Raw genomic sequence first — 27,962 nt, 5'->3', positions numbered from 1 at the left:
AAAAAAAGTCCCAAAGTTGACTTGACCCACTCTGATTCTTCCCTGAAAAAACAAACACATTTTCCTATCTAGTAGTAATTTTTTAATCGTTGCCATCAGATCTTACAGTGTGACTGAACACAAAGAGGAAATGGCAGAGTTCAGCGTCAACAAGCTGTGTTAATGTGGATGGAGAGTGTGATCTGTGTTTCTGCAGTTACTCTGATGTCCTGCTCTAGTTAGTCTGGAGTATTAATGGAGTCTGTCTATTCCCTACTCTCTCCATCTCCTCCTGTTTCAGTCTAGTTTTCTGTTTTCGTCTTCCGTCTCTGGGGGTCACTGCAGGGTCACGGTCCAGTCTGCCCCCGCATTCATGCCGGGCTTGCGGATAGTTAACACAGACATGGAGGCGTCGAAATCAAACTCCAGCTGGTTCTCACCATCTGCAAAAACGAAAAGAGAAAAATATTCTCATCCTCTGAACAGTTTTGCACAGGATCTGATGTTCCAAAGAGCAACATTGATAAAGTGATTTAGGTCAACTCTTTTGCTTCAAGTACATCATGATTTGAAACTATTTTCTGGCAACATGGTTATTTGTAAAAAGTTTGTTTCCTGGTCAATTAAATAATACAAGAAGAAATGTCAAGAACTGAAGATTTCTTAGTCTGAACTTTTTTTTTTTGTTAGGACAGTAAGGACAAGAATTCATGCTGCAAATGATCTTATTTTAAAGTTTTAATGCAGACAAGCTGGTCATAATAAGCAAATACCAAAATAACTGCATGATAAACTAGAACAAGCTCAATAATTTCCACTGTGATGATTTATATTTTTTTAAAGGGCAATTTTGTTTGTAGATGCTTCATAATCCATTTTACTTTTGATTGTGTATGGTTTTTTTTTCTATCGTCTTTGGTTGTTTTATTGTTATTCTGGATATTTAAAATGTCTTCCAGTTCCAGGGTGTAGTCCTCTGCACAAAACTAAAGTTTATTAGATTTTGAGAGGGCGAACTAGCATTATAATCCCATTATTATATTGTTGAAAATTGTCTCAAAACATTGTTTATCACAATAATTTTTCAGACAATTTACTATGCAGCAAACTTTGTTACTGTGACAGATCAATTAGTTATTTTTCTAGTTTACTTCTAAACTTTAATATTACAAAAGTATATAACTCATATGAAAGCTTAAAATAACCACTCCATTATTTTTTTTTATCTGAATTAAGCCTCTATTTTCCTATAAAACTCTAAAATCTTTATTTTATATTTCTGTATCATGTGACAAAGAGCATCAATCACTCACCAGCAGTTTTAAGAGTAACCATGCTGGGTTTACTGGCTCCCAGTATGATGATGCGTTCCACCCAAGACTTGGTTGTAAACTGGGCGTTTGGTTCAAGGTCACTGTGGGGAAGACAGAGGAACAAATTCAACTTCAAACATGAGGTGTAACCATTACAGAAGTAGATAAATCTGCACTTTCATCATCCTGAGTTTCATTCTTTAGTATCAAGATCTGAGCTGGAAGAACAGGGAAGAGAGAAACGCTGAGATGATGCAACGCACACAGAGGAGAGGACGCCGTTGGCGAAGGAAAACTTCCTGTGGATCAACTCTTTCTTCTCATAGTTAAAGGTGTGGCCGTCATCGATGTACAGCTCTCCTTCTGCCGTTCTCTGTTGAACAACAGCAGAGGTTTGATTAGGACCACCCAGCAGAGACTCAGCAGAATCCTGCAGCTGCTCTTAGACGGCGCAAAGTTTCTTTACCTGATTATCAAGAGCCACATACAGAGTGTACGGGTCGTGCTCCATGCAGGTGGAGGACCTGCGGACTCGGAGCTTCCTGGGAATAATGGAGCCGCCGCGCTGGAACACCGGGATCTAGCAAGGAAGCACAAAAAGCCATCTAAATCAGTGAACTTGTGACAGAATACAGCAGAAACTACTCTAAAGCAGGAAAATGAGACGCCATTAAAATCCATTGAACTGTATATTAAATTTTTGTGACAGCTTACGGAGCTCATGGTGACAGGAATGTAAAGGTTTTGGCCGCCGTTGTGCTTCTGGAAGGTGTGAATGTCAAACCAGACCTGAGGACAGACACGCAGGGAGAACCATCACCTCCTGAACTTAAAAACCATCGCAACGTGCTGCAGAGCGAGTCGATCACCTCATGTTTCCCCGGCAGGTAAGCGGTGACGCCTCTGGCTCCCTCTTCAGTTACAGGATGCACCAACAGGTCTCGGCCTGCAGCAGAAACCAACAAACAGGAGAAAAATTATGAATGTTTTATTATCCAAAAATACTGATTTCATTAGTAAACAACAACAAGCTAAACAGTGAGTCATTTAATTGGTAAAGACCGATTTTAAACCTGCATTGCGTAACATATTTGGCCACAAGATGGCAGCAGAAACAAGTCATTAATTTTCCTTCCATTTTCTATGCTGAAAAATAAGTTAGACAATCACAAAGTGAAGCATCTGCAAACATCTTGTAAGCTAAACTTCTACCTTATAGATACCAGCAGCCTCTGAAGTAGATGTAGTTAGTATTCATCTTCTATAGTTTGTTTCCTTCTGTGTGAAAACGTTCAAATGTTCTTATATTATTATTTGAAAACCAAGATGGCGATCAGAATGAAACATCTTTCAGTCTGACTGGCCTTGATCGAGACCGACCATTTGGAAGCTCAAACACTTGGTTTTTTGTCATGAAATGTGAATTATTCCTGGCTTTATTTTCCATTTATGCTTCAAGAGTAATGACTGAATTTTTGATGAATGACTTGATGCCATTTGTGCAACATGTGATTACTGAATTATTGAACAAGTTTGTGATTAATGTAAAACATAATTAATTTAATCCTCTAATGTACCAGCCAAAATTTGGAACATTACTGGTAACTATGCTGAGCTTTTTGCTGACCTTATACAGTCACTTATATGATTTTCCACTGGAATATTTTTGGCAAAGCCTTGACTAAAGGTTAAAAAAATAATAATTTTGAACTACTTCCACACTAGAGGAATGATTGTGTTACTGGCATAATTTTGTCTGTTATTACATTATATTTATTTATTCACTGCATTTTAGCAATTTTAAATCAAGTTTACCTCCTATAACCAATCTAAAGCAGGAAAACCCCACAGGATCAGTAATGATCAATATTGCTTTGCTGTCTAGCAACAGTAAAGCAATAATAGCGGCAATGTAGGAGAGGGAGTATTCCTACTCTACTTTTCAAAAATCCCTGAATTAAGAGAAACCGGAGAGAAAACAGCTGCACAACAGTTCTAGGGTAGAACTAGTTTGTAATTAGATTCATGAAATCATCTGATAAACTCTTCGTACTCATTACAGAGAGAGATTTGCGTTTTGTGCCTCACCGAGCAAAAACTCATCATCCAGAGCAAAAGTAGCAGGATCCTGGGGATACTCCACCCAAAGTGGCCTGCAACAGACATGAGGCAAGTCAGATTATCATTTACCTGAAAACAGCTTTTCCATGCAGTGGGACCAACATCTTTCTTGTTTTAAGAAAAATACCAAAGTAGGGATAATAATGCAGCCAATCGCTTTTATATTTGTCTCCTTGATTGTTTAGCTCAAAGTTTTAAACTAAAAATCTTCCTGATGAACAATAATTGCATCATGTTACAAATGAACACCTCACTCCTCTGAGCATCAGCGATACACACGAGAGGGAAAAAAACTTTTCCCTGTCCTCACCTCATGACGGGTTCTCCAGTGTGATATGCGAGGTAGAACAGCTGGTACCAGTAAGGCAAGAACGTGTAGCGCTGGCGAATGACTTCGCGGATCAGAGCCGTGTTTTCTGGACCAAACAGCCAGGGCTCGCGGCGTGGCGTGTCCAGGTGGGCGTGGGCCCGGAAGAAGGGCTGGTACGCCCCCGTCTGGTACCAACGCACCAGCAGCTCGGTGCTCGGCGACTTAAAGAACCCGCCGACATCAGCTGTGGAATAAAAACAGTCCTTTATTAATCCCACAGTGGGGAAATTCTCTTGAATAGAAAAATATCTCAAAACAATATAAACTGTGCATATAAAATTATCTACAGATAAAATCAAAACTAAATAGAAACCTGAAATCAGAGAGATTTTTAAACAGAATACGTTTTGTACGATCATTGCACAACTTTACATTTACTCTAGGAAACTGACTTTTCAATCCAAAGGGTTTGATTAAAAATAAATTGATCTTCAAGAAGCTTTTCCTCAAACCAGATTTCTTTTTGTGTTAAACACAAATTCATTAATTTCAATAAAGTCTGAACAGCTGGCAGCGTAATTCAAGCCAACATAACTGAAAAATAACTGCTGCTTCATTAGTGGGGAACTTCTGCCGTCACTATGGCAACAGAGCAGACCTGTTTCCATAGCGACATTACCAAACACTACGGGGTGTTAAATTGGATTATTTCCACAGTGCTGATAAGAATCATTATTTTACTCAACCAAGGCAGGTTTCTGTAATTATTAATGAGGAAAATAGAAAACTTCAACAACTTTATGCTTTATTTTTTGTAAATTACATGAGCCATAAAAATAACATGAATATACTTTATTGGTCCCCAAAGGGAAATTGCTTATTTGTTGACAAGCTACTCAATTCAAATGCAAATATAAATAAAACCATAAGGGACATAAAATTAATAATAATGCAAGTAATTTAAATAAGATCCAAAAAATAAAATTAAAAAACAACAAGAGTAATGTAATTGCAGTAATTTTCTTAAAAAGCCAAATATAACCATCAACCTAAGCTGTGTGTTTGTTTATGAACTCACCACCACAGAAGGAGATTCCCACCAGGCCCAGACTCAGACACATGGGGATAGAGATCTTCAGGTGGTCCCACTCCGCAGCGTTGTCTCCAGTCCACACAGCACCTGCATGCAAAAAAACAAAAAAAACAAACACATTTTGCATATAAAAAAGCTGGCCTAATGTTGTATGTTTCATCTTTTTAACAGATGTTGAGTCGACATTAGCGGGTAATCTGGAGGTAAAGGTGCTGGCGGCCTCACCGTAGCGCTGGGAACCAGCAAAGAAAGCTCTGGTGAGGACAAACGGTCTCTCGACTCCTCCAGACCTCTCGACCAAACCCTCTGCCGTGGCCCTGTGCTGCAGGCCAGGAAAACAGAGAATTTCATCACTACTTTACATTTCCTAGCAGATCATTTCTAGCAAAAAGTAGACGTACTAAATCTAGCTACAATAAATCACTCTTTCCATATTTAGTTAGAATAAAAAAAAGACAGAAGAATGGCCTAAAAATCATAGTGCGACTCGGCTTAAACTCGCTCACCACATAAAGGCCGTATAAGTTGTGCACGTCACGGTGCTCCCAGGACTCGTGCATCGCGTCTTTGTGCATGGTGACCTCCGGCCCGTTGAACACGGACGGCTCATTCATGTCGTTCCAGGTATACAAGTTCTCCATGGCGCCCTGCAGAGCGGACACTCCGTTTAATCTAAACTATGACACAAAACAACCTAAAAACTGTGAAAAATGCAATAAATTCCAGGGTGGTAATCATGTCTGAGCCTCAAATGTAAGCAAAGAGAGAAAATATTGTGAATGTCTCCAAAGTTGAATTAGGTGCCAACATGTAATAAGACAGAGCTTCTAATTGAGCCTCGTTTTCTAGCTTTACTCTGCACAGCTGAATGGTTCATATCATTTACAACAATGCAAACCTCCACCTGAGCAACTCACCTCATACTGATCGTATGCAAACTGGCTGGCCCACCAGGCCCTCATGTCAGGACGGGTGAAGTCTGGATAACCTGCACTCCCTATTTATTCACCAGCAGTGAAGGAAAATGGAAGAGAAGATGGAAAAAATCTCTAGATAAAAAATAAAACCATGCCAGAGTTGTAGGAGTCTTACCAGGCCAGCACCAGCCTTCGTAGTCTCCGCCATCTTTATTCTTCACATAGAAACCCCGAGAGCGGATCTCGTTGTGGATCTTGTAGTTTGTGTCCACTTTGATGTGAGGGTCGACGATCGCAACCATCTGGAAGGAGTAAAACGTGCTGAGCTTCAAGCCAACAGAGTTTAAAATCTACTTCAGGCAGCTCTAAAGCTGCATAAAAGATTTAGACATGTTTTCATTTCAGAGCTCTCCACTTTCCCAGACTTGGTTTTCTATGTTCCCAATAGGTTTTAGAATGTTCTGGATATTTAAGTGCAAAACTTTTATCTCAAATCCACAAATCAGGAAAATAGAGCAACATGGTAAAGAGATATTCTGCTCCTTTTTAATAGAATCAGTTAAAAAATGGATAAAACAGGTTTATCAAACCTGGGTTTTATTAAATACAGTTTCATCTGTGATATCTGCAGTTTATTTGTAAAAGTTTAAAATAGAGGTTTAAGTAACTTGAAATACAGATTCAGTGTAAAAGAGGATTTCAAGTCTGGAAAACCTTTTGTTCATTTCTGAATGATTTGGCTTCACAATGAAACCAGACAATAAATCTCTTACAATGCTAAATAAATTTAAATTACTACAAACTTAAATATATATCAATCTATTATAGCCCGTCTCTTTTAAGAATCTCTGTTTTGTCCATTAGGTAATTCAACAACTATTTAAAATAGATAAATATCCAGATTTGGAAAAGGATAAAAACCAAACTCCAGATTTCATAAGAACTCTTGAGGGTTTTAATAAATATATTAATCTGTGAATAACAGACCATCTTGTCAGCTGTACCTTGCGTTTCTTGTCCAGGAGACCCTGCAGCATCTCCTTTGGTGATGCAAACTTGTGAGGATCCCAGGTAAAGTAGCGCTTCCCGTCTGTGTGCTCGATATCAAGCCAAATAAAGTCATAGGGGATGTCGTGCTCGTCGAAGCCGGCGTCCACCGAGCGCACGTCTTCCTGGTCGTTGTAGTTCCAGCGGCACTGGTGGTATCCCAGTGAGGCCAGAGGGGGGAAGGCCTGAGTGCCTGAGGGGCAGAAGGACCAGAGAGGTCAGACACAAGATGATCTCTGCCATTTGGTTGCAAGAAATGGATATAATTGTTGCAGATGTTTTTAACTAGTTTGTTTTCTCATTTGCAAATCAACAATTCTGAGTTGCCATTTAAAATCTACTCAGAAGGAGCCAAAAGGTAACAGGAGACCAAGGAAATTAAAGCTTATATCTCATTTCATGTTCTTTCTCACCCGTTAGAGAGGCGTACTGAGAGAAGACGTCTCTGGGAGTCGGTCCCAGCATGAGGAAGACATCTATGATTCCACTTTCTGAGATCCAACGAACATCCGTCTGTGGCGTCTCGCTGGAGCCCTGGACGTAATCCAGCATTTTCCCAAACACCGTCTGGAGAAATAAACAAAATGAGCTTTGGAAACAAAGAAATTCCCCGGACTCATTTTCAAAATCCTCGTGGCTTTAAGAGGAAACCAGGAAGTGAATGCTGCTGGTTAATCTCTGGTCAGGGAGAACAGACTTTACCTTTCCTGCTGTGTTTGAACTTATATCCACCCAGGTTTCTGCAGCGTTGAGCCAGAAGATGCCCATGGTACGCTGAGCGTTGTGAGATAACATCACTGGGACTGCCCCATATAGAGCCATCGGGTTATACAGTTCATACTGGAAAACATCCAGGTTATACAGCCGATACGGATCCCCACTACTGAAAACAAAACCAGAGGGATTCGCGTGTCATTTCTGTGTTTGAGGCTTTGACAGACAAAACCTGCAGCTGGGACTCACTCTGTCGTTTTAAGCTTGAGGGTGTCTGCGTGTTCTGGGATGCCGTAGACGTGCTCCACGCCTGGCAACGAAAAGTCTAAACTAACGGCAGAAGGACCTGAGGAGAGAGATGACGGGTAAAACATTTCAACTCTCATCCTCTCATACAAACACCTTCAGCTAAAGCTGCATGCTGTACCGCTCGGTTTGCTGTCTGTGTGCGATTTAAACGTCTCCTCCCACATCCCATCTTCTACTTTCTCTTCCTCTTCTTTTGCAGTCTGGTAGTCAAAAGGCAAAAATAGTCACGGAGGAGCAGAAACCACGAGACAAAACCTAAAGAGCCAAACAATGAATCTCCAAATACCTCGGCCGGGTTGGCAGGGTCCGTCCCCTCTTTGTTCTCAGCCTCCGGGTCGGCCTGACTGCTCAGAGCGAAGGATGGACAGAAAAGAAAGAGCGTCACTTTGGCCACCGTCTCATGAGAGGTAATAATATGCTGAGATAATTAAACTATAGTTAAAGGTAAATAAAACAACATGGAACAGGGTGCAGGATTAATGATCGTCCCCTCACCGCAGAGACGACTAAATAAAACTGCAAAACAGTGATCTAGCTTTAATCACAAATAGGGACTGAACAACTCCCTGCCTTGTGGCTACTTCAGGCTTGGTATTGAAAGACCAGAGCTCAACGCGTTGCAGCATACGCCACCTTAAAAACCCCCAGATAGAACCGAGAAGATCCAAAATCACCAGAGTTTAACCCTAGAAGCAGCTCAAGAAAAAAATAAAAATAAAAATCCTTGAGCTGCAGAAATACGTGATGTTAAGCAGTAAACATGCAGTGGGCAGCCGACCCGACCTGTTAATGTCCAGAGAAAGCGATTTAAAATGACCCTGAATTGAAGCAAAACTGCAATCAGAAGTAGAACCACAAAGAGAGATGTTGCTGACAGGAGCTGATCAGCAAAGCCTGAGGGGACAGACTGCATGTGGGCTCAGACAGACATTCAGTACGGGAACTTGAGTATTTATAACGCTTTAACTTTGAGACAGAGCAACACAGAGTCGTCATTAGCGCTAGCTACAAGGCTAAAGGTTTCCAGGGTAACGGAATTTGACAACTATTCCACAAAACTGGTCTTTCTGGAGAAGAGTCAAGAATAAAACAAGTGTTAGAAGAAAGGCAAACTTTTCCAATTAACAACATAGGAGAGAGCGCATACATAAAGGTTTATGGCTTATACTCAAAAGGTTGGTGTGAAAACTAAAACTGCACGTCTCCGAGAATGCACCACAGGGATGCTTTTCTTCAGAAGGAAGCTGATGAAGAAAATACTGGAGCTGCAACTAGAAATTATTTTATTAATCAATCATTCTACTGGTTATTCTGATGATTAATCAAATTGTATTGTATTGAGCTTGATCAGTTTTATGAAGAGAAATTCAGTCTCTAGATGTATAAAGCTGGTGGACACAAACTGAAAGACTCGACTGCAATCACAACAAACGCTGGTTCTATAAAGTAACGGTGCTGCATACTAATACATGCCACACTTTTCAGATCTAAAAACTTTAGATCAAATTACTTTACTTCTACTTTATAACTAACTATATGCCACTCTGTGTTGTTCGTCAGATAAATTCCCAATAAAATACTTTGCGGTTGTAATGTGAGAAAGTTTGAGTTATTAATACTCAAATCTACACCTTCCACTCTTTACTTGCCACATGTTGTAAATCAAGCAGTTAAAAGATTTGGATCAGATCATCAGACGAGCTACTGCTGTGACAATGAATGAGTTAATGGACAAAACTGAAAGTTTAAATCAATGCCAGAGCTACAATTTAACCCTGCAGATTTTTCTAATGATCAGATTGATTTTTTTAAGCATCTGAATGTGAGGATGGCTCAGTTTTAAAACTATATCCAAACACCTCCATGCACACAGTCACCCACACCCTAACCTACAGTCACATTAACTTCAGGTTAAATAAACTTAGTGTGATGGGAGACCCTGTGTCTTATGTAACTACGGGCAGCAGAGGCACAAGGAACAGAATACACATTAAGGGTCTTTACCTAGAGAATACCCTCTTGATATTATCCCACACGCTAGCCACTGTGCTAGTTACTTTATAGGAGAAACTAGGATGATAGGGAGAAAAGGACAGAACAACGAGTCAGAGACAGCACTGAAAAAACAAACCATATCATGGGAACAGAAACTGAATTTATCCACCGAGTGGCGACGTGGATAAAAAAAAAAAGAAAGAAAGACAGGGCTTTGTGTTGAAGTGTGTGTGTGTGTGTGTGGACTCTCACGTGTCCTTGCGCATCCTCAGGTGCTCAAAACCGAGCAGGCCTCGCGAGTTCAGGGACATCAGGACGTCGCGTCCCTCCACGATGTCGAGCCTGAAGGGCCGGGCGCTGACAATGACCCGCTGGGACTCTGCTCCCAGGGACAGCACCACCCCGTTCTCGTCCTGGGACAGGAGAGACAGACTGGGACGGAGGGAAAACTTCAATTAGGGGAGAGGTACTCTGAATTAGTGGAATTAAACTTTCGACTCTCAGAACTCTAAAAACGAATCCACCAGGCAGGAGGGAAATCTCACGAGACACTCACGGCTCGGTCGGCGGCTCCCTGATGAGCACGTCTGGGACTTCATAGCGAGGCTTCAGAGGCTTCAGCTCGTTAATCTTCACCCTCGTTATGTTTCCCTGGAGACGGTAGAGTTCGAGCAGAAGACGCACCTGAAAGCAGAGATCAGCAGATTTCTCTTCAACAACGCAGCAACATCACTGATTGGACTGAGCCAGAAACGCAAGGAACTCACTGCAATCTGCAATTTCAACTTTTGCCATAAAAAGCACTTCATGCAGTCTGAATGCATGGAGGACAAACCGCAGCTCTGATGATAGCAAGTCACACTTAATCCAGCTGAAAGGTCATTCTTGATGTTTCTGTGGAGGAATGTTGCCTTGAGGCAGATCTGACCTACAGAATGATGCGCTTTTAATCTACCAAAATAATATTTCCACATGTGTGACGTTTAATTTCTTGGAACAAACTTTTATTTAGTCTCTGCAGAAATACTTAGAAAAGGTTCAGCCTTCCTTTCTTACTGTGAGCTTGTTAGTTTATTTTAACAAGCTTGGTGGTGGAAAAAGAAAAAGCACAGCTGCAGTGATGGCTACGGCTTTAAGTAATAAAATGATTTAGTAATAATCAGATTCTAAAATGATTCAAATTCAACTTAAAGTTCATATTCCACACAGTAACAAAATATCAAAGATTAAGGTAAAAGAAAAAAAGTGGAAAGTTTGTGCAGAAAAACTAAATATGCTCCACAATTCTGCAATTAGGTCAAAATTTAATAAATCTATGATTTTGTATGACTATGATGCCTTAATTTCATTCATTCTGTAGGAGATATTGCAGCCTTTTTATTGATCATTGTCCCAGTCTTAGCCATACTTCACAGCTGCTTCAATTAATTGTGTTTAAAATATTCAGAGTTTTGCCCATTCAAATCGTTTCATCTGATCTTCCTGTTATTTTTAAGCGTCCGATCACGCCACATACCGTATAGTAGCAATAAAGTTTTGTTGTCTTATCTTCTCCTGACTATTGCAACATGTCGGGTCTTCCATTTTCATCCTGTCACAGAATTACTACAATAGTTAGAAGAGTACTTTCCATTACCACAACTATAGTAGCCTTGAAAATTGTGATTCAATATGGTGAGGCACCAGATTCGTTTATATAATCTAGATTAGATTAACTACTGTTCTGCGATGACTAGTCGCAAGTTTTAAAGCAGAGTTAATTCAATAAATTATTTTTACAAGCAGATTAAATTTGCTGTACATATTCTGTAGGTAACAAAGCCTGTCAGCTACTATGGAGCATCTCCTGCATTTCTACAATGGCAAAGCGACGACTTCCATCACTTTAAAAATATGTATACATTAGTTATATATGACAAAGCTCACATATGGTGCATCAAATATCAAGGTGCTACATTTATAATGTTGAACATACTTGTGCATTTTATGAATCTGAAACAGAAAGATGTGCAAGTCAATAAATAGAAACCATTGTGTCTTAATGGTTTGAATGGAGAAAGTGGAAGTCTTGGAAATGACAGCTGATGTTAAATCCATCTTTGTGAAAAAGTTACTGTTTCAGTAATGTTTAGCATTTACTGTTGGGTTAAATATGTGAATATTAACCCTATGTTTTAGGCAGGCAAACATCACCATGTTTAACTAAAAAAAATAGCAGCACAGAATTTAAATAGTGTAGAATATAAGTTAAAAGCTTTATAAAAAAAATCATGGGTCAATTTTCATTAATGTAACAATGTTAATTTTTCCTTGTAAGCTATTTCACTTTAGATTTATGTTGAGAGTAAAAGTAAAGGGAAACTTATGTTTTGGTAAGATATCCTCCCCCTTCTTCCAACCTGGTATTGTATCTATTAGACATGCAATAATCATGACTAAAAGTCTCAGAGTTTTACAGCATAAGAGCATTTCCTTAAAGATTACATTACAAGATTTTCCCCGTTTTTATCTTTAAAACCCTTAATGTAAATGTACCCAAGTGATCATCCAACTTTAATCTACCTTGTTATTGTCATTGATGAGCTGCAGGGTGAGTCTGGTGTTGGTCAGCTCCATGGTTTCCAGCAGGGCCCGATAAGGGGACTCACCAGGCTTCATCGCTCGCTGGCGCCTGGCACAAGGTAAAAATAGGCATCAGTCAAAAATCAGCCATATGCTTTGCATTTGAAAATGTGCCTTTCAGTAAATGAATCACTTTTCCATGTTCCACTCACTTGCAGAAAGCACTTTGGTCGCAGGTCTTGAAGTTGCCCTTGTCCACAGCCCAGGACCCACTGAGGCACACGGCCAGCCAGAGCAACAAGACAGGCCCCATCCTGCGGAGGAAAAACCAACAGCACATCTCCAGTTCATGCACTCTGATTTGATTGAGCAATAGTCAAATAATTACCCGAGGGGACGCGCTACAAACCTGAGGAGGAGCTGTTAAACCATACACCTGAACTTTGAGCTCGTTGTGATTATAAAATATGCCCAAAGATTCAATTGTAGTTGAATCTTTACCATTTAAATCCTGCAACCACACGATGTATATTCAAATAAAAGAGTACTTAACACTGCTTTTTGAATTTTAAAAGGTCAAAACTACATCGAACGCGTCTCTTTATTCCTGTCAAATCTTACCGATGCAAATTAACGTGTTTGGACTATTGCCAAGAGCGTATTAGCTAACACATCGGCTAACCACTGCTAAAATTAATCTGCGCCCTTATTAATTTAAAAAATAACACGTTACATACTGGTTAAACGAAATAACCGCAACACTATGCGACTCTTCGGTTGAGCAATACATGAGTGACAACAGTAAGAGTATGAATAAGCTCTGTAAATCAGAACACTATCATGCTAACCTTGCTAACATCCTGCCGAGCCGCTAATTCAATTGAAACGGAGATGGAGACTTTTCCACAAGTATTGGGCTCCTTCACGGCGTCCAAACCTTTAATGAGTTCTGCATTTACTAAATTCAACCCAAAACTTATAGCCCCTGCCAGCAAGCTAAGAAAAACCGAATGAAAGCGGTGAAAAATAAAGAATAAAAGAGCGGAACTGCTCCGTCTTTACCTCTCAGTGAAGGTGGCCATCTCGATTCGGATCCCGTTTGGCTCCGCCCCCTTTCACTCTGCAACAAAGATCGTTTAAAAAGGAAGATTCTCAGCAAATGACCTAAAAATGAGTGCTCAATTTTTAATCCAACAACAAACCGAGAGAGGGAGGATTACCATAAAAGTCAGTCATTTAGATATGCGAATAATGTTTAATGGAGCAGACATGGGAACTTCTTGGGAATATTTATCCTCTCAGGGTCGGACACGTCACCTCCAAGATCCACTCAGTGAAGCGCACACATTCATCCCGGATTTGTCACGTTGGATTTATTTCAGGCTATTGTGGTGCTCAGTATAAACTGTGCCTGTTGACTGCAAGAGCCACCTAGTGTTCTTAGATCCTTGCTATGAATTAAAGTGTAACCTTACCTGTAAAACTGACATATAAATCAATCTGAACTTTTTAATACTTTATTCTGTTTATATTTTTTGCCCAAATTAAATTCAAAAATACTTTATCAACCCCAAAGGGAACTTAAATGTTGTAGGTGATTATCCCAGGTTCTTCAGTGGTGTTGTAGATGGCTGTGGCCAAGAAGGATCTCCAGTAGCAGTCTGAATTACAGCTAATCTGAAGAAGATTCTGACTGAAAACACTCTGTTGTTGGAAAGCAGTCTCATGCAGATGGTTGTCCATTTTATTGATATGTTAAAGAACCCGTTGCACCATCATCTCCACAGTAGTCCACAGAACAGAAACAGCCTTCTTCAGATTGACTGCAGAAAATATGCAGCATGTAAGTTGTATTCCTAGATTTCATTTAACATAAACTAAATACACAAAATTTTCCCCGATTTTTGTAAATTAAAGTATTTTTGTCTTGAAAATCTGAAGGCAAGATATCATCAGTTTTAAAACTAAATAAAGGTGTACCCCAAGGTCCAGTTCCTAGCTTTAGTCATGTAATTGATTTTCTATATTTGTGTGCTGGTTTGCTGATGACAATTGGTTTTATGTTGTTGGTATAGACATTGCTTCTGTTATCTTGCATTTAGAGCCCACTGAATTGAATTTAATATAAATAAAATACTGTTTCTGCCCAGCAGAGCCGACAATAACAAACAAAACTTTTACAAAATTATCAGGACTCCAGGCAGCGCAATTCATCTTAAATAATTAAAAAACCCAACAGCTAAATGCATAAAAGGCCTCACGTAATCGCTCACTTTGGGGATAAATAAACCTGCTTCCTAATGGTAGAAAGATGCAGAAGATATTTAAAGATAGATGTTGCTTTCTTAGTGACTCTTGAAGACCTGGTTGAGTTCTCTTAAGGCATCACCAGCAATGTTTGTAGATTATGAAGTTTTACATGTAGCTGTTGCAGACATTGTACATGTTTCAGTCCTCCATTAGTCACTGTAACACAGCTCTAAGTAAAACAGCAGAGAGATCACCATGTTGAATTACCTGGAGAACTAGAAATGAAATATGACTGATTTCAATTTAGAAGCTAAAGAAGTGCGAAGAATCTCCGTTTAAAACTTATTACCTGTAATGATCTCCAGATTGACCTGATGATGCAGCAAAAAAGTACAAATTCAGCAGCTGTTTACGACTAAATGGAGATTTATTTTGCAATGTGGTGTAAACAAGTTTGTTCCTATAACAAAAGATGGAAAGTATGTTTATAGAACAACAAGAATTAGTGGTTTTTCTGGAATCAAAATGACAAATTAAGTTTGAAAACTATCTTTCTTTACAGTTAAACAGTTCCCAGGGCTTTCTAATAGAAGTTGAATGGAAAAGTACAGAAAATATCATCTAAAACACAAACTTATACACAAAGCTTTACATTTATGAATATTCAGTCCACTCTTTAAGTAACAAGAGTAATCTCTCCGTTTGACAGTAACTGCTGACTTGCATCACCACTTTGTTTCCCTCTTAGAGCTGAAACCGCCAGCACAGATGTCCCAGCCTGTCGATGTTTTTATGCAGGACGCTGTGGATCGGTGCCACGTACCTGGACACGTCCCCGTCCCGTGAGAAATCCCTGCAGAAAATGCCTTTGTCTGAGCTGAAAACAAACTTCTGGGGCAGCGGCCCGTTGCCCCTGACGTATTCCCAGACGGCCAAGAGCAGCAGCCTCACCTCAAACGGGGTCAGGTGAGCGAAAGCCTCGTGGACGTTGGCCAGCACAGGCGGCAGGAGCTGGCCTTCGCCCATGCAGGACACCAGCAGGCAGGAGGCCTGCAGGTGCCAAGGAGAGTCTGTTGACGAAGCCTCGCGGGAACCCTCCCAGTGGGACAGCAGCGTAGCCAGGAGGCCTCTGAGCACGGCGGAGCAGTAGCAGAGCGCCGGCCGCCCGGCCGCCACAACCTGAAGCAGAGGGAAGAGGACCGGGTGGGCCTCGAAGCACCGCCGGATGTGGATGTCTCGCTCCACGGTGGTGCGGGCGTGCTCCTCGGGGGGCCAGGACAGCTCCCCGTTGGCCACGTCTGGACAGACGTTTTCCACCAGCGTGACAGCAACGACCTTGGCTGCCTCGGCGTTGATGGGTGGCGGCTCTTCGGGATCGGACGGCGACTGTGAGCCGTTGAGGCTGGACGAACTGCAGCACTGGACGATGACGGCCAGGAGAGTCTGGATGTTCTGCAGAGAAAATACAGAAACACCGCTTACACAACTGGCTTTGGTCTTATTGATTTAGACCCTGTAAGTGTGAAGGAATCAACGACTATTTTTACAAAGTGATAGTCAGCAGTTTGCATACAGATAGGATTTTACATTACTTTTTAACCTTCATTTAAATTATTTAAAGGGGCAGTATTATGTGTCTTCCAGGCACAATGTGCCATTTTATAGCATAATTAGCTATAAGACTGAATCAACAGTTGTTATAAAAATGTTACATATATCATATATGACTTAAAAGAAATTAGACTTTGAAATTTAATGCCTTGAAATCGGGCCTCTGTTTCTTTAAAAACTCCTGCTTTTTCAGAAACTTGGCCTTCGGGAAGTTATCAAAACATGGCTCCTCTATTTACTCTTTAACAACATTTTTACAATTAAATTAGAGCTCAGCAGATGTGCAGTTCCACCAGGTGTTTGCTAATTGCTGCTGGCTAGTCTGAAGGAGCTGAGTCAGGGAGTTGCAGGAGAGGACTGCTCTGTGAGTCTGAAGCTTGGAAACTGCAGCTCTGAGTAAGAGCTGCGCCTTGAAGGCGGTGCTAGGCCCACCCAAGTGTTTTGCACACCTGACTGGTTGCCATGAAGATTGGAGGATTTCTCAAACATGCGTAAAAGAGTGAAGGCAATAATCCTGGTATGTTCTGCATCAGGGAATAACAGCATAACATGATATAAAGATAAAAAAGTTACATTACATAATAACGCCCCATTAAATTGTTTCAAGGGGAAATTACAACATCATGAATAAAAATGAAGGAACTGGTGCCCAGGTCTCAATTTGTTGTGTATTTTCGCTGATATAGCTGTTAAAATTAATCGCTAAAGCATCATGATTAGTAACCCACCTGGATGACTCCTGATGGGTCGGGCAGATTTGCAGCAGTGCGAGGCTTCAGTCCTTTCCCGATCACTCCTGCGTGGAACACCGACCACACGCTGCCGGAAAAGTTCACCGTGGTGCCGAACCGACAGTTAATGTCCAGCAGAGACGCACCCAGGTCAGGGGACACGGACGGAGAGGCCACGGGAGCTCCAGACATGTCGGCGATCTGGCCGCCGAACAGCTCAGCGTTGCCCTTGTGCAGCGCCCCCTCCACCAGCTGCTGAAGGATGGCTTTCAGGGTGAGGGCGGAGTACGCCGCGAACCGGGTCAGGAGCAGAACTGAGCAGCTCACTGCCTCGCCTGACTGCCCCACATCTCGGCCCGTCTTCCCTGCCTCCCCACGTCTCCGCAGTGCCAGGAAGAAATGCGTGACGGCGGCTCTGGAGAGCAGCAGCAGGTGCGCGGGGGAGGCGGTGCGTGGCAGCGGGCTGCAGGACAGCAGACGCACGGCAGCGTGAGACACAGCAGGGTCACCGTGGAGAAGGAGAGGCCCGAAATCGTGGAGGTGCACAGAGACTGCGGAGCCAATCTGGGCGGCCATGGAGGACTGAGCTCCTGCTGCTGACCCTGCTGCACCTGCTGCTGCCTTCTTCTCCTCCTCCTGGCTCTGCAGCGCCGCAGCCAGGTTGAGCAGCAGCTGCCGCAGCTGCCGCCAGCCCAGCGTGTGCGTGTGAATCTGAGCCACGCAGTGCGCCACGGCGGCCGGAACGAGCCCGGCCATGCAGGACGACAGCGTGGCGTGGAGCTGCCAGGCCAGGGCCAGCTCCTCCGGGTTGCGGGCCTGGGTGAGGAGCTGGCAGAGCGTCTCCGTGGCGACGCTGGGACCGCCGTACACCGACAGAAGGCACAGCAGCTGATGCAGCCAGAGGTGGCGCTTCCTCTCCAGGCGCAGCGTCTCCGCGCAGAGCGGAGCGACATGCGAGCGCAGCTCCTCCAGGAACGGGATGACCCTCTGTGGCTGAGAGGAGGCAGAACCGAAAGGGCCGACGTCTGACCCCTCGGAGCGGTTGAAGACCAGTTTGTGGAGATGCAGCAGCAGCATCTGCAGCAGGCGGTCACAGCCTTCTCGGACTCCTTCGTGAGGCGACGGCGTCGGACCGGAGATGATAACGGATGCTGGCGTCGCCGTGTCTGCCAGAAAGCGGAGGACCCGGGCGCCCCCCGTGGGACTCTGGCTAATGAGGTGGACGGCCAGCCCCAGCATGTTGTCCAGCTCCTCCCTGGGGAGGCCCTGCAGCAGAGCCTGCAGCTGCAGCAGCACTGCAGGCCGCAGCAGCTCCACCAGCTCTGAAGACACGGCTCCGAACAGGTTGGGAGACATGGCGGCGAGCTGCAGCAGGAACGGCACGGCGGCGCGCCGCAGCTGGGGGGACGCCTCCCAGGAAGTGGAGGAGGACGAGGGAGAGAGGGGAGTGGAGGGGGCCAAGCTCTCCAGAAACATTCTGAGCAGCTCCTTCCTGATGCTGTCGGAGTGATGCGCGGCGAGATGGCCCAGGATCCCCACCACGGAGCCGATCTTCGGCACTCTACTGCCCTTCTCCACCAGGGGCCCCTGATCTTTGGCCCCGTGGGAGCAGAAGTCCTTCAGCCCGCAGGCCAGCACTCTGCTGATGATGGTTCCTGGGAAGGCGGAGCCGATGTGAGCCACCACCCAGTCGAAATGTGGCGAGTGTTTGACTGACGTGTCCAGCAGTGCGTCCACGCAGGCGTCCGGGCACCAGGCCAACATGGCCGCCAGGCACTGGGAGTAGGCCTCCATGAGGGAGCGCGTGGCGGCGCAGGACATCCACAGCTGCAGCAGCTCGTTGAGGCTGGAGGAGTGGGGGGCCACCCTGCGGCCGGCGTGCTTGCTGCTCAGCTGGCCCAGAAGGTCCACGGCCCAGGTGGAGACCAGCGGGGCCCAGGCCCGCGGGTTCAGACGGATGAACTCCGACAGGACGCCATGAACCTCCTGCAGCAGACAGGAAGGGATGAAGGAATAATCCACACAAATATTTGATACATGGAACATAATCCCTTATATTCCAAGATTTCAGAATATTCTAGACATTTGAGAAACATTCATCACAAGTTGCCAAGTTTGGCTTCTTTTTCAGGATCATGTCACTGTTTTTATTTATATCTGGAGCAACTGGGATGCACTTCATTCTATGGCTGCAATTAATGATTATTTTAGTTATTAATTAGTTTATCGATTAGTCCTAACGATTAATCGGACACAAAAATTGACATATTTTGCACATTTTTTATGTAACCACAGAAGTTTTTTCAAATTTCTATTTTTAAATATGAATTTAAATGGCAAATGCCGTTTTTTTTTTGAGTCTTAACACTCCAGTTAATGATTAATCGATTACTAAATTAGTTGACAATTTTTTCAGTAAATCAATTCATCATAATTAATTCAATTGTTTCAGCCCCACCAAAATCTATGACACTAAAACTGTAATAACACAAATTATTGTTATTCCAGCTTTTCGTGCAAATATTTTAGTACACTGGAAATGAGAAAAAAGTAACTCACAAGTAACTGTTCAGCAAGAAATAGCAGCATGTTTCAAGTCAATAATTCCTTAATATTAATGAAAAGGTACAAGTTCCACGTTTAACAAGACATTTTCCCATGTTATAAGTGTTATCGGATTAATTGTCAGAATAATCGATTACTAAAATAATCATTAGTTGCAGCTCGCTTTTGTGGAAATAACCACTTTTCTAAATATTTTAAGGCTGCGTAGGAAACCTGGATGAAGTCTCACCTGTATGATGTCCTCCAGGTTGGAGGTCGCCCCAGAGCTGGCGTTTCCCTCTGTCTCCAGGTTGTGAAGAAACGTCGACACATGCTCATCGTACACGCCCCTCAGATGCTCCAGCACGGCGCCCCTGCAGGCCGGGACCAAGCGCAGCAACCGCACAGCACAGCGGGCGTGCTCCCTGACGCTGAGCTTCCGGCCCTGAACGGCGTCAACGCCGCTGATGAAGGACTTGATCTCCTGGGAGAGTTCCTGGGTACTGCAAGGGAAAGGACAGGATTAAAGCAGGACAACAAATGATAAGTTGTTGCTAAAGAAAAAATATATGAAAAAGTTACCTATACCAACTCACGGTTATAAACTTGTACTACATACAATATTTCATTGGTACTTGATTTGACCTGGAAAAGCCCCATTCACGTAAAATGCTAAAAATACAAACATAAAACTGCACAACAATCTGAAAACACAGTCAATACAGTGTTCATATTAGTGGGATGTTTTGCGTCAGCCTAACAGGGAAATCAGTCAGAGTTGATGTGAAGATGGACGGAGTTAAATACTGGACAATCCTGAAAGAAAACCTGTTAGATGCTGCAAAACACCCAAGACTGGGGTGGAGGTTCACCTTCCAGCTGAACTAAGACCTTAAACATACAATCAGAGCTGCCTGGGGATTAGATCATGTGTTAGAAAGAAAGTCCAGACGTACATTTAAATAGGAAACTCTGACAAATTAGAAAATTGGTGCTGCCCTTTCTATTTGACTGAACTATAGATGCTTTTCAAAGAAGATTCTGCAAAAAATCTTTGATGTCTAGATGTGTAAAGCAGGTAGAGACGTTCACTGAAAAGACTCACAGCTGTAAATGCAGCAGAAAGAGGATGCACAAAGGACCGAGGTGGAAATGTTTACTTTTAACGTAGAAAGTACTCCTAGACGAGCGCTTCTGTGTTTTTTGTGTCTGCTCTGCTTCTCAAGCCCACAGTCAGTCGAGGCAGATGGCTGTTTACACTGAACCTGGTTCTGCTGTAGGTTTCTTCCTGATAAAGAAGAGATTTCCTCTCTGCTGTCGCTACATGCATGCTCAGCATCAGGGATTGCTGTAAAGTCAACAACACAATGAAATTGTGCTGAATAAATGAATTGGTCCTGTATAAATAAACTGAGTCAAATTAAGTGTAAATGAAAGACAATTTTTTATCCTACTTTACAATTAAGTAGTACATTGGTATTAGGACTGAAGCGATTAATCAAATGAATCGTGACTATCAAAATAATCATCAACTAATGTAGTTATCAATTAATTTTAACTGGAATATTAAGACTCAAAAAGGCCAACTGCTGAAAAAACAAGCTTAGGTCAATAATTAAGCTAAAACTATAGCAAAAATACACACATTTTGCATCTACGATAAAAGAAACCTCTGTAAATATGTTTTTAGCTTCAAATTCTACAAAAAAGTTATCTTATTAAGCACCTTATGCTACCAATTCATTAATCAAGTAATAAAAAATAATAGCTACCAAGTTATTTCTATTTTTATTTCTCTGTATTTCTATTATTGTACAAAAAAGTCTTAAATGAAAATCTGCATATAGTGTCAGTGTTTTGAACCGATTGTCTGACCGATTAATCAATAGCTAAAATAATCGTTAGTTGCAGCCCTACTTTATATGAGATAAAAATCTTAATAAAATGCTTTTAAGTTCAAGGTTATGTAAAAACTATATTAAAAGGCTCCAGAGATATGAATACTTTAATAAGGGACACAAACTGTTATGTCTTACATTCAAATTATTAAAGCTTTTTTAGACGGTGTTTCTAAAATGAGCATTTTATTCGTTATACTCTTTTTTTTCCTCAATGGTACTGTTTTTTATCTTCTCGCATAATCTGTGCTGTTTACATTTGTAAAAATTATTCTACTGTAATTATAAGCAATTAATTTCCCTTCTGGGACAGATACAGTGTCTGTCGGCTGGGAGATAAACAGCATACAGAGTGCTGAACAGCTACAAAGCAAACAGATACCAGAAACTATCTGTATACATCATCCCGAACTGAATGGACCCCTGCTGCTGGAGCTGGTTCCGATGTGACAGAGGACATGTCTCTGTCCTGCCTGCTGAGGGCTCCTCCTCCTACCTCAGAGCGGCCGGAGCTGTGTGGCTGTGGGGGCTCTGCATCGCTTTCAGCGGACTCCCGTCAAAAACCACAGACATGGCGGACTCCTTCAGCACCAAGCCGGCACATCTAACCCGTCCCTCGGTCTCAGGGCCTCGAACCGGGGGGTTTATCAGGAGCTTTCTGGGTGTTTGTTTGATGAAATTCAGGACAAATACAACCATAGGGCGGTCCACAGCCGGAAGTTGGAACTTCTTTTGCCGTTAAAACCGGAAGCATGATATCCACCAAGTGTTCTCATTGGCGACACCTAGCGGCCACTATGGGTTTTAACTTTCGTTTCTTTTCCTTTTCGATTTTTTTTTTAATCTTTTTTACAGACATCATATTTTTTAAAATTGTGCTATAACTAAGCCGCATTGTGATTCTTGTCACTCAGGGTCGATCAAATATAAACTTTGAACATGCGACTTCTACTTTCTTATTTGTAGTTTACTTTAAAGTATTTACATATGAATGGACGTCTATTGAGAAAACGTATAAGTTTGGGATAAATATGGAGAATTTTACCTCATGTTGAAGTTCCCTAACAGGAGCACTAGATTAATTATGAAGAACAAAATTTTATCAGTACATCAGTACAAACTACTATAAGATTTATAGGTATGGTTTTGATAGTGTTTAATTTTATCATTGACAATTTTCTCCATGCCTGCCCAAAACCCAGAAGAGATTACAGTAATTAGTAAAATCTACAATTTTCATCCAAATCCTTACCAAGTTAATCCAAGTTTATTGTTATGAGGGTAATTTTGTGCAACATTTTGAAATTATGTGACCTTTTAAATCATACATGCCTTCCTCCATTTTATATGTTTATTCCAAAGAAACTTTCCTCTGGGTGATATGTGAGCTGTTAATGTCTTTCCTTATGTGTCTTTCCTTTTCCTTATGTGTTTCCTTTATCGTCCATGGCTATTTTAACTTTCTTTTCTTATTTCTTTCTCTACAAAGCATTTTTAAGACAAGGTCTTAATTTCAGATAAGATCAGTAACCTCTGCAGAAGTTATGCCCTGCAGGGGGAAATGAAGGGTGGGGCAAAAATAATGTGACAAACTGATGAAAATGCTTCCTGAATGCATCCAACTGGGAGGAAGAGGGCCCAGAACAGACCAGTTAATCTGGGGAGAAACTATAACTATTTCCTATACTGGGAAAACTTTAAAATTACTCTCAAGGAGCCAGATAGTGTTGCTGAAAAGAGGGATGTCTGTTTTCATCCTGTGGCCAAATCTTTGATAAGTGGAAGAAAATGAATGGATGGATGAACAGAGGTGGGTAGAGTAACCAAAAGTTTTACTCATGTATAGAAGCAATACCTCAATACATTTTTACTCAGGTAAAATTAAAAGTAGATCTCTAAGACATCACTCAAGTAAGAGTGAAAAAAATTGGTCAAAAGGATATGAAATGATCATAATGTCTGACTCAATATTTTACAATTGTTTCATCAGACAAAAATAAGTTATGTCCAAAGTTATGTTAAAGACAAAAATGAAAAAAGAAGGATACAAATAAATAACAAACAAATTAAATCAGAAGAAACACACCCACAAATTTCACAACAGGCTTCATAGTTGGAAAATAATATAAAAAAATAAAAGACTGTGTGCGAACAAGAGGTCTCACTTTAACACGAACTGCAGGTTTGTCTCTGTGTCTCATGTATTTTTGGTTGAAACATGTTTGTTCTTTATTCAGTGAAGTTACTCACAGTGAATAGAGTATTAAGACATTTTTCCCAACTAAGAGTAGTGACATCTCATAATAATATTAAGATAAAATATAAAGTATGATGTAGTAAGACTACTCCTAAAAGTACATGTCTTCCAAAAAGTTACTCAAGTAAATGTAATTAGTTACTACTAGATGAATATGCAGTGATTACATTTGATCACAGAGCTTACTTCATCTAGCAATATGTGGTAAAAAAGTAGAAATATCACTTCAACTTTTCATTCACTTTAAAATCCAAACAATTGTCGTATAAAAATGTGAAATAGGTGCATCAAGTAGAATCTAAGATTTTAAATTGTGACAGTCATGACTCTCAGCAGGTGTAAGTTTTGCAGCTGTCTGACTGAGCGTGCAGTGTTGTGGTTCTCACCCACAAAAGCAAAGTTTCTTCATGGTTCCTCATGAGTTTGACAGCACATGATTGTGTCCATCAGGCATGTGGTGCTCTGGTGACCGGTCGTCTTTCTATGTATGACAACTTAATAAATCCAGAGACTTAAAGAAACTAAAAGAAATCTAACCAGCACAGTCCAAAAACCAATATTTTCTTTCTTAGAATCCCAGCGTTTCATCACATGTAAGATGTGTGATGAAGTGTCATGAGAGATGAGGACAGAGGGCAGAGTCCTCTTACCAAGCTGGATATTTACTCAGGCCAGACATCAATAACTACAGTAATATCTAAAGAAAGACAATATTTCGTTTGAATGTATTGATCAGAGATAAAGGAAGAGGTTTTACCTTGAGTCTGTTCATTTAAAATGAACATTTCTTTGTGTAAAAACCAGATCAACGTCTTCCCCATCTGTGCAACTTTGACTAAATGATTGATAAATGATTTCATCATCCTGGTTATCTCTGGTCAATCAAAGTTAGCACACTGTTTGGTTATTAATATACAGTAAAGGTCTATTGCATCAACATCCTTCTTTTTTTAATCTCAAACTATGATCAAATTTTATGCTCCAAGATACAATCTTTCTGCGTGTTTCAAAACACCCATAAAGATTAGTAATTATATTACAATATAATATGCAAACAATATAATGTACACACACGCCCTTTTATTGGGCACCTTTGACCAAAGTCATCAAAAGACCAGAACTTTTCAGGATGCTGAAAGATGTTTTTATTACATGTTGATTTTAATTTAAAACAATGATAGGAAGCAAAACGTGTTTATATGTGTGAACACTGATGGAAACATAAAATTTCTAAATTCATGTCAACCAAATTATTAAAATGTATTTATTTATTCATTTATACTGGACAAAAGGAAAGAAAGGGCATAAACAGAGCAATTATAAAAAATCAACAAACAAGTTTGTTTATATTGTTGAGAGTGAAACCAAAAAATTGAATGAATAATAACTCTCAGTTTAAAACAGAGTCAAGTTTTGAAACAATATTCCAAACTTTAAATATACCACAAAACTACAAATAGTATATGTTACAGAGTTTGTTGACAAATAAACTATTTAACGCATTTTACACATTTGGCTTCTGTGGAAAAGTGCCAAGAAGAAACCCATTAGAAGTCTCAGTTAGTTTGCCTGAAGTCATGTCTGGGGAAACACAAGGAAATGTGAAACAATGTGAAACCAAGATGGATGGAGCCATGTACCGGGTAATCTGTGAACAAAAGCTATTAATTCAAATTCAAAAACACTAAAGTGATCCCAAACGGAAATTAAATATTAGAAGCTGCAAAGAGCTTGAGATTGGAGTTGAGGAATCTGTCAGTACTTGATATTTGGTGCTTACAGTCACTATCCTGTCCAAACTTCCTGCGCATAAATTATTTTGCAAAAAATAATAGGCAGAGCTTTCAGTGTACGCAGCTGGAACAGACACTCCTTAAAAGCCTTTCAAGCTGTAATTACAGTGAAATGTGGCTCTATAAAGAATTGACGCAGGAGTCCTAAATACCAAATGAATGCCACGTTTTCAAACATTTCTTGACGAGCTTGATGTACTTCTTTGCGTTAGTTTACGCCGTAAATTACCAACAGAATACATTTAAAAAGCTTTTAACAAGATTAATAAAAAGAGGAATAAAGTCTAAAAGTATGAAAGAATTTAAAGGTGCTGCATTGGTTATTTATTTATTTATTTATTTATTTATTTATTTATTTATTTATTTATTTATTTATTTATTTATTTATTTATTTATTCATTTATACATCCGTTTTTAGGAAGACTGGATTGTTATAAAACCGTAACATAAACGGTTATTACCATTTAAATCAAAATCGGCAACATTTAAGAATATTCGCATCTGAAATGAAGAAACGTGCGTCCATCGTGACGTTTGCTCGCTCGGTGACGTGTTTTTTTTATTTTTTGTTGAGGTCACGTGTCAGTGGCGGGCAGCTGAGCCTCCAGCAGCTGAGCTTTAACTTCGGCGTCACTGGTGGCGCCTGGCACTTCACAGAACAACCGGACCCCGTCGCCTGAGGTAAGGGCAGCATTATAACCCCTTAAAATGGGTCGGAACCGGCCTGTTCTGGTAACCGTGTGCCGTTGGTGTGATGCTGCGGCGTTTCAGAGCTGATCTGGGATCAGCGCAGCGGTTCGTGGAGGCTAGGATGATGTAAACACAGACCGGTTCAGGTCAATACGCGTTTAAAGATTAGCATTTTGTGCTGCCACGACTCATTTTGTTTGGTAAGTCGTTAAAATTGGGACGTTACACGTTAATAATGCGCTAAATAACGCTGTTCATAATGTCACCACTCTATTCTGTTCTATTTTAAATGAATCAAATAAATTTGTGTTTGCATCAAATTAGTAGTAGTAAATATGTAATATTCTAAAGAAGACTCATCTGGGGAAATAAGCATGTTATTATTAATAACACTAATTAATTGCATTTTTATTCTTTTAAAAGTAAATCACCGAGGCTCATGCTTTCAATACGATGGTTTTAACAGTTACATTAGACTCAATCTTTTAAATCTTATGCTTTGAGCTGCTGTAAGAATTCGTGTTAAAGCTTATTTTGTCTCCGCAGGTGTTTAATCAGAAAGTGAAAGCATTTGAAGAAAAGTCCTGACATGGCTCCAACACTGGTGAGAAGGCTGTATTTAAATAGAAGCTTGTTATTATGTGTGACCACCACTAGAAAATATGTGGTCTAAGTTTGGACAAGAATAACTTAGACTACTAAGTTATTCTTGTTTTTTTTACTATTCACAATTGTTAGATTGTTGTGAATAGTAGAAAAACAAAGTGTTATGTGTATGTAGTTTGACTGAATATGTTTAGTTGAATCTAAAAGTCTTGTGTTGGTTACAGCCATCTCTTGTTTTGCAGTGAAATGAGGTCAAATGTTGCGCACAAAATCTGTTGCAATGTTCCACTTGTTTCTGTCTGTCTTCTGATCCCAGTATGATGAGAAACCAGAGCCAGGGGACCTGATAGAGATCGACCGTGGCTCCTACCAGCACTGGGCTGTCTATGTGGGCGAGGGCTTCGTCGTTCACTTGGCACCACCCTGTGAGTGAATCCCACACAGAACTGGTTTCAAATGACAGATTGGAAAAAATGCAGCTAAAGACAGCCCACAGCGTCACTGACTGTGTGCTTTTTCAGACTGCAGTAGAGATTCATATAACTTTTTAAAATCCGAAATAAATGTACTGTCAGTTTTAAAGATTGCTGTGTTTGAAAATAAACAGAGATTCTCAGAGTTTTACACTTTCTGTGCAGGTATTTTAGAACAAACTCAGGCTTTTCTTAGTTTGTGTCAAGTCAGCAGAAGCAGAAAATAATACAGAAAACTGGTCTTATTCAGCAGCGCTCTTCTATTTGTACCTAAAAGTTGAAATGTAAAACCTGAAATTTAATCAGAATATCAATAGAAGTGACCATTTAAACTAGGAAAGCTAAAGTTTTCTCACTAACACCAACTTAAAAAACCAATATAGTTGCCTTGTGCATAGAATTTAGTGAAAACGAAAATAAAGAAAACTGTTATTGGAAGCACCTCTGTTGATTTGTATCAGTCGTAGTATAAAACCTACTGTACTGTAGTGAGCATGTTGCTAAAGTATTTAAAGAACAAAATGCAGAGATTTACCTTGTTAGCTTCTGTTGTTACTAGCAATTAGCCTGATTGCTGAGAAGAACAATGAGGAAATCTCAATGGGATCTGAAACATGGTTAAGTTTGGGTTGATATCACTGACAAATTTAAGTCATTTGAACACATTTGAACACTTTCAGGTTATAAAGGAGATGCTACTGTCTTGTGTTGTTTGACTTGGGCTCTTATTCTGATTTGTTAACAGTTCT

The 27,962-nt window shown here is 40.8% G+C and overlaps 3 protein-coding genes across 9 annotated transcripts in view; 1 reads left to right on the top strand and 2 right to left on the bottom strand.

Annotated features, from left to right (window-relative positions):
• The window catches only part of LOC106958766 (HRAS-like suppressor 3), a 31,374-nt gene that overhangs the window by 759 nt on the left and 2,653 nt on the right, over window positions 1-27,962 (top strand). The window contains exons 2-5 of one of the 4 annotated variants that reach the window (XM_015052826.1): window positions 1,817-1,823; window positions 20,657-20,662; window positions 26,709-26,738; window positions 27,057-27,165. In XM_015052826.1, coding sequence (XP_014908312.1) covers window positions 26,724-26,738; window positions 27,057-27,165 — 124 coding nt within the window. In that variant the 5' untranslated portion in view covers window positions 1,817-1,823; window positions 20,657-20,662; window positions 26,709-26,723. Of the gene's footprint in view, window positions 1-1,816; window positions 1,824-20,656; window positions 20,663-25,955; window positions 26,126-26,228; window positions 26,335-26,680; window positions 26,739-27,056; window positions 27,166-27,962 lie in introns of those variants that run through there. The other 3 variants (XM_015053592.1, XM_015051228.1, XM_015052038.1) reach the window with 3 other exon arrangements.
• Window positions 60-13,499, bottom strand: ganabb (glucosidase II alpha subunit b). Of its 4 annotated transcripts, none has more exons than XM_015047766.1 (25): window positions 13,423-13,499; window positions 12,573-12,674; window positions 12,361-12,469; window positions 10,355-10,482; window positions 10,051-10,230; window positions 9,808-9,873; window positions 8,090-8,147; window positions 7,922-8,003; window positions 7,744-7,840; window positions 7,483-7,663; window positions 7,194-7,347; window positions 6,738-6,973; window positions 5,909-6,035; window positions 5,734-5,813; window positions 5,323-5,463; window positions 5,042-5,138; window positions 4,802-4,903; window positions 3,724-3,967; window positions 3,381-3,445; window positions 2,162-2,238; window positions 2,007-2,081; window positions 1,759-1,872; window positions 1,556-1,665; window positions 1,293-1,393; window positions 60-422 (listed from the first exon to the last, which is right to left on the bottom strand). In XM_015047766.1, the coding sequence occupies exons 1-25, from the start codon at window positions 13,440-13,442 to the stop codon at window positions 316-318; spliced, it is 2,853 nt and encodes a 950-aa protein (XP_014903252.1). In that variant the 5' UTR covers window positions 13,443-13,499; the 3' UTR covers window positions 60-315. The 4 variants fall into 4 exon arrangements, with proteins under 4 accessions (XP_014903252.1, XP_014904014.1, XP_014904757.1 ...); XM_015048528.1 differs by lacking the exon at window positions 13,423-13,499 and adding an exon at window positions 13,209-13,360; XM_015049271.1 differs by lacking the exon at window positions 13,423-13,499 and adding an exon at window positions 12,770-12,858.
• Window positions 15,019-22,119, bottom strand: ints5 (integrator complex subunit 5). Its single transcript, XM_015046559.1, has 4 exons — window positions 21,891-22,119; window positions 19,747-19,999; window positions 16,950-18,938; window positions 15,019-16,062 (listed from the first exon to the last, which is right to left on the bottom strand). The coding sequence occupies exons 1-4, from the start codon at window positions 22,091-22,093 to the stop codon at window positions 15,355-15,357; spliced, it is 3,153 nt and encodes a 1,050-aa protein (XP_014902045.1). The 5' UTR covers window positions 22,094-22,119; the 3' UTR covers window positions 15,019-15,354.

This window comes from Poecilia latipinna, unplaced genomic scaffold (genome assembly GCF_001443285.1).
Source record: "Poecilia latipinna isolate Pla-1442-1.1 unplaced genomic scaffold, P_latipinna-1.0 Scaffold0, whole genome shotgun sequence".
In the NCBI taxonomy this organism is placed as follows: domain Eukaryota; kingdom Metazoa; phylum Chordata; class Actinopteri; order Cyprinodontiformes; family Poeciliidae; genus Poecilia; species Poecilia latipinna.
This window is presented reverse-complemented; position numbering and strand designations above follow the sequence as displayed.